We start from the raw sequence: 9,721 nt of genomic DNA, 5'->3' as shown, positions 1-9,721 counted from the left end.
AGTTTTTTGAAACCCTGTATATTTATATGTCAGCATCCGGTTGACTTGATCCAAGTACACTTCGACCGTGTCAATCAGGCTATAAAGATGAATATTTTTTAAACTTTTTTTAGTTTTAAAAATTCATTGCATTGGATTCATATGAATATATGAATCCTACTTTTGAGAGAATAGAATGATATTAGATAAAGAAATGAATAACTGATTCTTGCAATAATCTTCTGAAAATTCCATAAACAGCACAATGGCAGAAATATGTACCGTATGATCGAAAAAAAATGGCGTCCAGTTGGCTTAGAAATGACGATCGATGACATTTCCCATACAATTTTACATATAAAATGACAGCGATCTTCATTTCATAGCCATCGCTGACGCCGTTTTTATTCGATCATACGGTATTTATCGAATATTGGGTCAGGTGAATAAAGTCAAGTAAACGCTTTTACTTTAAAGTTTTTAAGTTATTACTCGTTACTCGGAAATTGAATAATAAAAGTACTTACTCATGCTCGAAAGTAAATACTCTAACTCACCTTAATACCAAGTAAATACTTAAAATTCGGTGAATAAAATAAAGTAAAGGCTCCCACTTGTAAGCAAGTTCTCGTTTTTATGTAAGGTAGGTCCGTGCCATATTTGACATATGAATTTTAAGCATAATGCCTGCTTTTATGCATGTACGTGCGATTATAGAGAACGTAAAAAAAAACCACAATGCTTGTAAAAAGTTATTACGATTCATAAGTGACAGTGTTGATTTCATAAGTGATTATTTTCTAAATAATGATGTCATAGAAAATCGAGGTGAGGCCCTAACAAATAGGATGAAAATGGAAATTTTCTTACGCTATCTCAGTGATCCGGGATTTCAGAGTGGTGTTGCTTATGATTTCGGAGTTGATCGAATGACAATTTGTAAAACAATAAGTAATGTTATGGACTCATCATCAATAGATCCCCCGACTGGATTAAATTCCCATCAAAAACTGAAGAAATAAATACTGCGACAACCAAATGGAACTCGAAATTCCAAATACCCACAGTGGTGGGTGCAATTGATTGTACCCATATTGAAATAAAAAAGCCAGTACAGTTTGGAGACGATTATGTTAATAGAAATGGCAGAACGTCAATAAACGTGCAAATGACATGTGATGCCGATGAAAAGATAACAAGGGTTTTTTTAGGGATGACTTCATGTTATTTAATAACTTTTTCAGTTGACTGACAGTTATTTCCTTTTCAGTATGTTGTATGTATTCTTTTTTTATAGCTATCCATGCTTTTTCTTTGCGTTCCACCACTTGTGGTGACATAGACTTGTCCAGGACAACTGTATTGGTTTTTATTATATTTGCTAAGACCGCTCTACTATCGCTACTCACTTTGTTTGTGCAATCATCGTCATTATCACTAGAAGCTAAAAATATTACAGGCTACGTATATATTTTGTTCTTGAGAAGAATAAAAATATCTGACAAAAGAATTTGAAGGGTTCCAAACTAATAACGATCTAACGAGTAAATACTTGCGAGTAACGTTGCGGCAACAAAAGTAAACTCTCACAAGTAAAAGCACTCTCTTATGCACATGTTGGGCGGGCAGATACTTTACTCGAGAGTAAACTCTTATAAGTATTTCCTTGTTTTTATTCACCTAACCCATTAAAACTAATTTGCGAGTTCCTCGAGTTTCGTTAGAAAAAAACACGATTAAGTCCATGTGTATCTTTATGTGTATGTTATACCGGATGGTGCATCGTCGTTGGAAACACAGGCAATCGCATGCAAATTTTTAACTGTCCAAATATTGGCTCCCCTATTCATTTTACTAAATAGAGGTTTTAAAGGTCAGCATAAGATGAATACACATGTCAAATTGAACAATTTTCGACGAGCCGATTTTAAGTAATTAAAGAGAAACTGCATCTATTTAAAAAAAATGAATACGTAATAATACAAAACCAGGCAAATGCCAACGTATCTTAAATTTTCATTCTATAATTTTGTCAAAGGTCAAATTGTATTTTCTAAATGTTAGGCTTTTGCCTCATCAGAGTTCTAATATTGATTGACAGATGAGCGACATAAAAACGCATTTTGCACTGGTTAATTTGCTGACCAAAAAAGTATAAAGTATTTTTCAAAAATTGTGTTCCGTAATAACAAAAATTCCAGATTACTGGTAGAAACAATACAACCTTTATTGAATGTGTACTTAACTAAAAAAAATATGTTATAAAAGACATAATTTTAGGAAATTTGAAGATAGTATATTCAAGATATCTTTCCCATTTTTAAAACGACCATTCTATTATCCCAAAATTACCTTCTTTATTATAAAATGTATAATATAGAATACATTTTTATATAGTAGCTAAACAAAATAATTATTATAATATACTATTACTGTTATAAATAAGCGTAATTAATTAGTTTAAGTATATGTAGATAGTTTAAGTTATTTTAAAATAATAATAAGCATTAATTCTCCACTATTGTTATACATATTTGATATGAAATTATACAGGGTGAGTCTTAAATAAGTGCAAATATTTTCAGGGCTAGTAGATCTCGATAAAAGAAACATATCGTCAGTGAAACGTGATAACCTGCTAACTGCATTTTTGATTTTAAGTAAATAATACTTTTAATACATAATTTTTAAGTAAAATTTTTAACGAAATATTGATTTTTACTGTTTCCTCCCAACAAATATTAGTGTTATCTCTTTATCATATTAACGCAGGAATATACTTGCTGCATGTGTACATATTTTTTGTGCCGTTTCTTTTCTCTCCTCTAAAATTAGGAATAATGGAGTTAGCAGTTTATCACATTTCATCGACGATATTTTCTATTTACCGTTTTTCAAGTAAGTCCAAAATAACTTAGATATTTTACTTTGAAAATTAAAAAAAAAATGATTTTTATCTATCGTGTAATGTCGATATTTTACAGCTACTCCAGTTTTTAGTATATGTTAGTATGATCCTTGTACCATATACGAGATGCACTTATCTACGACGAGATGGTATACAAAGTTTATTGATGGTAACTTTATTGGTGTATAAGACTTTCTGCCTGGGCAGCGAGTATTAACTATAAACTGTGGTCTCGGTCTACAGTTAATTTTCCCTCGATTTTTCCTCCACTTGACTTCAAAAGACACAAATCACACGTAATAACACGAATCAAAATGCATCATCTTCCAAAACCCAGGGTATTTGACATAAGTTGACACAAAATTATAACCTATAATTTGGCAAGACTCAAAAATCAACAAGCCTCAAAAATCTAAAGGCGAGTTCATACGTATCGACGTCCGTTTGTCGTTCATCGTTCCGTCAAACCAATAAAATTGAAATATGATCTGTCATTTTTGAAATATACTAATAAAACTGGTTAAAAACAACAAGAGACGACGCATGACGGATTTATATTTAAACACATCCATAATTAACTTAAAAAAATTATAAACTTTTTTTAGTCAAATAAATAGAATGGTATGGGACGCCATCTGCTTTTCTCAAAGGCTTTTCTTCTGTCATCGTCTCTCCAAATCTTACCTGAGAAAAAAAACAGCGTATACCATATTATGAAGATGTTATATATTTTACTAAAAATTAAAAAAAAAATACATTTTTTTCAAAAAAATGTTCACGAAAAAAAAATCGTGTTTCTGGGTCGAAATATACTACCCCTAAGAATATTTGCATTTATTTAAAACTCACCCTGTATTAGTTTCACAAATGATTTCCCACAAATATTAAAAATCAAAATAAATTCCAGTTCAATTATTTTTCTTGCAAATTTTAATTTAACCAAAGAACAATATAAATGTGAAAGTCTCCTTCGGTATAATAGATATGTCAATCATAATTCATAATGTCCTAAAATTGTTTTCTAATAATTCCTTCAACTAATATCTAATATGTTTAGATACATTATAGTAAATTAAAATAAATAAAAATCAAATGACAGTAATGAGCAAAAAAATATACCAGTTATTATATATATATATATATATATATATATATACCAAATAAATATAATTAATTATACCAAATAAAAAATATTATATTTATACCAAAAAATTATACCAGCATAGCTTATCAAAACAAATCAAATTTTGTAAAGTGAATTTTCTAAAATTCGTATTTTTTTTGATGTCTATGAAGTCGCGCTATTTTAATACATATGTAAGGCCTATAAATTTAATTATTAGTTCTGTATCCTTTATAGTAATTATATAAAGGGTAGCTTTATTTAGTATTAGATATACTCTACCGTGTATTTTTTAATTAAAATATTTATTAATTGAACCTATTTATATATTACTTTTTATATTTAGTTTTTGTCTACTTATAGATTGTAAAATCTGCCAATTTATTATTTTTTGTAATATGTTATTTATTTAATAAACAAATAATTTACAAACGTATTTCATTTCACTATTTCAAGATGCACGTTACAGAGGCTTCCTAAAGGCTTTACCGGCAAATCGAACATTGGGACCAAGTTCTTCTTCGATTCTTAGAATTTGATTATACTTGGCCAAACGTTCTGACCTGCAGGGTGCACCCGTTTTAATCTGACCAGTTGACAATCCGACCACCAAATCTGCTATAAAGGTATCCTCAGTTTCACCAGACCTAAAATTATTTCCAAATGAGTAAACGTATACAGTTGGTGGTGAAATATTTGTGGTTACAACAGTCAAATTAATAACTGGTCCTACACAAGACATCAAAATATTCACTTTTAAGAGCTCAAACGCACTGACGGCCAAGTCGCTGCTACCTCTATACCATTAAATCAACCTCTAATACCATTAAATCAAATGATAGAACGCGTACTATCGACCTGGCCGTTGGCTGGTCGCTGCGACCAGTAGACTGCACTAAAATATTATTTTCTGTCACTTGTTGCCGGTTTTCTTCCAAATTAATAATTTTTCAGATGAAATCCCTCAAATTTAACGCAACATTTTCTAAACGATATGGTGTTTTAGTGTAGTTTTTGCACACGTGCAGAAAAACCAAAAAAATAGTATACAGACTGGATCAAAGGGAAACTTAAATCTAGTCCCTTTTTTTCTTAAGAGTCGATTCTGGTAAAAATTCAAAACATTTTTATATGACATACTCTATTTCTGGTTGGTACGGTTAAAAAATAAAAAAATCATATTTAAAGTTTCTTTTTGATCTGCCTTGTATATCCTTTTCTTTTTTTTCCTCTACAATGTATGAAAACTATATTAATTCCCTACTGTAATTACAATTAACATTTTAAATGCATTATTTAATATCAGAACATTTAATAAACTCACGAATAGGAACTTCGCTTTTTAGTTAACTCGGATATTTTAACATTTCTGAAAACAATATTTTCTAATTGGTAGAACGTAAAAAATCGTTAGATCTGACGACCCTGCTGAAACTGGTCGTTCATCTGGACGCACTTATGTACGCAATATATCCGACCAGCCGACGGCGACGGCCAGGTCGCAACGACCAGCCAACGGCCGGGACGCTACTGCGCGTTGTATCAATTGATTTATGGTATTACGTGTGGCAACGACCAAGCTGCGACCGCTTGGACGTGGACGTTAGTGCGCGTTGTATCATTTGATTGGTGGTCGTTGGCTTGGCCGCTGGGACCTGGCCGTCAGTGTGTTCGAGCTCTAATACTACAAAACGTGCGATTTTCGAACCATGGTAGATCATAAAAAGTGTTTTTTTTTAAATAAATCTATACCGGGTGCGTCTCAACAGTGGCTCACCCCCTATAACTTTTTTATTTTTTCAGATAAAAAAACGAGAATTGGTATGTTAGTATATGACATAAATTAGGATTGACTGACGTATTCAATTGTTTTCGGTCACTTCCCGTTTCAACGGAAATGACCACAACTTTTGATTTTTATTTAGCACCCTCGGTATTTTTTTACTTTATTCGATAGAAAATAACACTCTGAATATAATGACATATCATATGTCAACTTTTTTTTTATATATGGTTTATTTGGAATTATAACTTGCGGTTCGTAACGAAAATTTGACTAGAAATACCAAGTATGTGGTATCAAATTATTCGTAAAAAAATGCTTTTTCTAAATATGCCAATGAGACACCCTTGTTCCATTTGAAAAAATCGAGATATGTTAAAAATAGGATTTGAGCATTTTCTAACTGGCCAGGACAAGACACTAAAATCATTAGATAATCAAATCTATTTTTCCAAGGCTCCTTGATTAAGAATTAGTGTTTTTAACATAGCCATGACACTCTAGATTGAATTTTAAAATACAATTTTTTATTAAGCGGGAATGTCAAAAGTTGACATAAGATATGTCATTCTATTCAGAATGTCATTTTCTATCGAATAAAGTAAAAAAATTCCGAGGGTGCCATTTAAAAATCAAAAGTTGGAGTCATTTCCGGTGAAAGAGGAAATGACCAAAAACAATTGAATACGTTAATCAATCCTAATTTATGTCATATACTAACATACCAAATCTCGGTTTTTTATCTGAAAAAATAAACAAGTTATAGGAGTGAGCCACTTTTGAGACGCACCCGGTATACAGGGTGGCTGAGCGTGCATTAGAAGTTTCTGGAGAACTACAACATCTAGCTCGGAGATTTTTTGCACATCATAATTTCACAACGGGATCTATCGATTAAAAATATTTTCAATATGGCGGCACTTCCGGAAATACCGGAAGTTGACAGCAACTTTCTTATGTTAAATGGGTGCCCCCATTTTTTATTACATACTTAAATTCTCTGTAAAATTTTATGAATTTTGATATTAAACACTCTATATCTAACATTGACCGTGTTTGAGAAAAAAATATTTATGATTTTTGAACGAAAAAAACTGCCTGTCAAAAATATGTGTATAGCCTAAACGTCAAATTTTGTGATTACCACAGCCACTGTGCCATAAAGAGAAAACATGTGGTTATCTATTTCAAAAATTGAATTGTTCGAATGTCATATAATAATGGCCGCAGCTGTCATAGAATTGAGCGATTTAAAATTTATCATAAGTCATTTTATCAAATGGAAACCCACTTTTTTTATTTCACTTGTGAAAAGGCTTTTCAATTCGTTACTTTTTGACTATACATGTTCCTATACCGAAAATAAATCGTTTTTAAGTTATTTAAGATTTAGTTTTAAAGCGTATATTTTCCTTGATTTTAACCAGTAGCCTATGACTTTAAACGTCAAGTGATTTAAAACAATAGATCTGGCCGTTTCATTTCGTATCGTATTGACGCTTTGTTCAAAAAGCAGCATCATTTCCGAGCCAACTTTGCGCTGTTTTTTTTTTCGATCATACGGAATATTATTAATAATATCAACTATTAGATATCACTAGAGATAAAGCTAAAGAGTGAAAATACGAGATATATTTTTATAAATACACTTTTTAAACTCTTAAGCAGGCAGTATTTATAATATAGGAATTTCAAATAATTCGTTTCCTGACATATGGAAATAAATTGTCTGACCGTTTGACACTTATTGTCAAATGGAAATTCCTTTGGGAAGCTAGATAAAATCAAGAAAAATATACGTTTTCAAATTAAATCGTAAATAACTTAAAAACGATTTATTTTAGGTATAGGAAAATATAGAGCTAGAAAGTAACGAATTGAAAAACCTTTTCTTTAGTAAAATAAAAAAGTGGATCTCCATTTGAAAAAAATGATTTATGATAATTTTTTAATCGCTCAATTCCATGACAGCTACCGCCATTATTATATGACATTTGAACAATTTAATTTTTGAAATAGATAGCCACATGTCTTCTCTTTATGCCATAGTGGCTGTGGTAATGACTAAGTTTGACTTTTAGGCTATACAATTTTTTTTGACAGGTAATTATTTTCATCCAAAAATTTTAAATATTTTTTTTTCTCAAAAACGGTTAATGGTAGGTATAGAGTATTTAACATCAGTATTCATAGAATTTTACAGAGAATTTAAGTATGTAATAAAAAATGGGGGCACCCATTTAAAATAAGAAGTTTGCTGTCAACTTCCGGTATTTCCGGAAGTGCCGCCATATTGAAAATATTTTTAATCGATAGATCTCGTTGTAAAACAATGATGTGCAAAAAATCTCCGATCAAGATATTGTGATTCTCTAGAAACTTCTAATGCACGCTCAGCCTGGGACACCCTGTATGCTAACGTAGTTATCGAAACACATGTCCAGTGTTAGGGTACGAACATAGTGGAGGCAGGTTTCTGCTTTCGTTGTTGCCGAACCAGCGCCGTCTCTGGGGACCTATTCTTGACCACTCGCATCTTCAAATATCGCTCGCATCTCGCATCTCCTAAAAAGCCATATAACAATACACAGATGCGTAACTTTGCGTATATGCATCACGTGTATTGTATATGGCTATTTCGGAGATGCGAGAAGGGTTCGGAAGTAGATAATTAAGAGGAAATTTACCTGATTAACTAACCTAACCTAACCTAACCTAACCATATAGACCATTCCAGAATGACGTCACTGACAGGTCGGCAAAATTTGCTGGGAGGCACACAAACCAATTAATTTTCACGTTGTCCATATGTAAACACAATAATCCAAGGTTTAAACGAACTTAAAACAGTGAAAATGCCTCATTTTTGTTGTGTTATTAAGTGTTTAATGCGTGATAATGTCTAATTTCTCCAAATCATGCTGCTTTAACCAACAGAGGAAATAATTTAAATGCATTATCTAATGTTCGAAGAGAAGTGTGGTTAAAAGCTTTGAAATGAAAGGCCCCTGTATGAAAGTGAGATTAAAAAGAAACGAATTTGTTCCAAAGACTTTATTATAACTGGTAAGTCCGTTTTGCAAAATTATCATTTATTGAGTTTAAATTAGCGAAAAATACGTTTCTGTTTTTAAGACGAATTATGTTAGGAGATAAGTCTAATTCAGTCAAAAATTGGGATATTCTTCCTGTCTTCAACTACTTCCTGTCTTCAACCCATCTTCTAGATTTGACAGAGTAAGAAAAAGATTTAAAAATGAATCAGAGGTTTGTTATTTATACTAAGATATATACAAGCGTATAAAGTATTTTTATTTTTAGCTAAAGATGTTGCTATAAAAGATGAAAATCGACCAGTGAATTTTCATAATCCTCCAATCGTTAATTAACTTTATTCAATTTAAATCGTCTGAGATAGAAGACGATAAACCCAAATACACGACAAGGATTGCACTTCTGGAAGATCAGCTGAATAAGAACGATAACCGGACTGTGTTCAGATCAAATTTCCACCAAGAATATTTTTCGTGAAGTCTCGACTGAGTATGCCTATAATACAAGAACTGTGGATTTTGAAATCCTAAGATAGCTGAGCCTCTATGAGAAGGGTCCTTGGTACATGAGTGTAAAGTTGTTTATTAGGTTGCCACTTGAAGTCAAGTTAATAGAAGTAAAGAGTAGTTTGAGACAGAAGTAAAGAGTAGTTGCACAATTGAAAAATTTGTTAATTTGATATAGAGCCATATTTCTCAGATTTCCTGTAGACAAGTCAATAAATATTGTGTGACGTCATTTCATTTTCTGTATATACTATTTTGTATTTTTACATTTGTATGTTACATTCCTTGAATTAAAGATTATTATTATTATTAACTACTAATAAATGTAATTTATTTAAATATAATACGATTTAAAAAAAATATGTGTC

General features: G+C 31.4%; 1 protein-coding gene across 1 annotated transcript in view; it reads right to left on the bottom strand.

Moving 5' to 3' along the window:
• Positions 1-4,397: 4,397 nt before the first annotated feature.
• Positions 4,398-9,721, bottom strand: part of LOC115875642 (enolase-like) — a 68,928-nt gene continuing 63,604 nt past the window's right edge. The window contains exon 7 of the mRNA XM_030891154.1: positions 4,398-4,657. Coding sequence (XP_030747014.1) covers positions 4,474-4,657 — 184 coding nt within the window. The 3' untranslated portion in view covers positions 4,398-4,473. The remainder of the gene's footprint in view (positions 4,658-9,721) is intronic.

This window comes from Sitophilus oryzae, unplaced genomic scaffold (genome assembly GCF_002938485.1).
Source record: "Sitophilus oryzae breed Bouriz unplaced genomic scaffold, Soryzae_2.0 scaffold_1393_pilon_pilon, whole genome shotgun sequence".
Taxonomy (NCBI): domain Eukaryota; kingdom Metazoa; phylum Arthropoda; class Insecta; order Coleoptera; family Curculionidae; genus Sitophilus; species Sitophilus oryzae.
The sequence above is the reverse complement of the archived record's forward strand: the minus strand, read 5'-3'. Positions and strand labels throughout refer to the sequence as shown.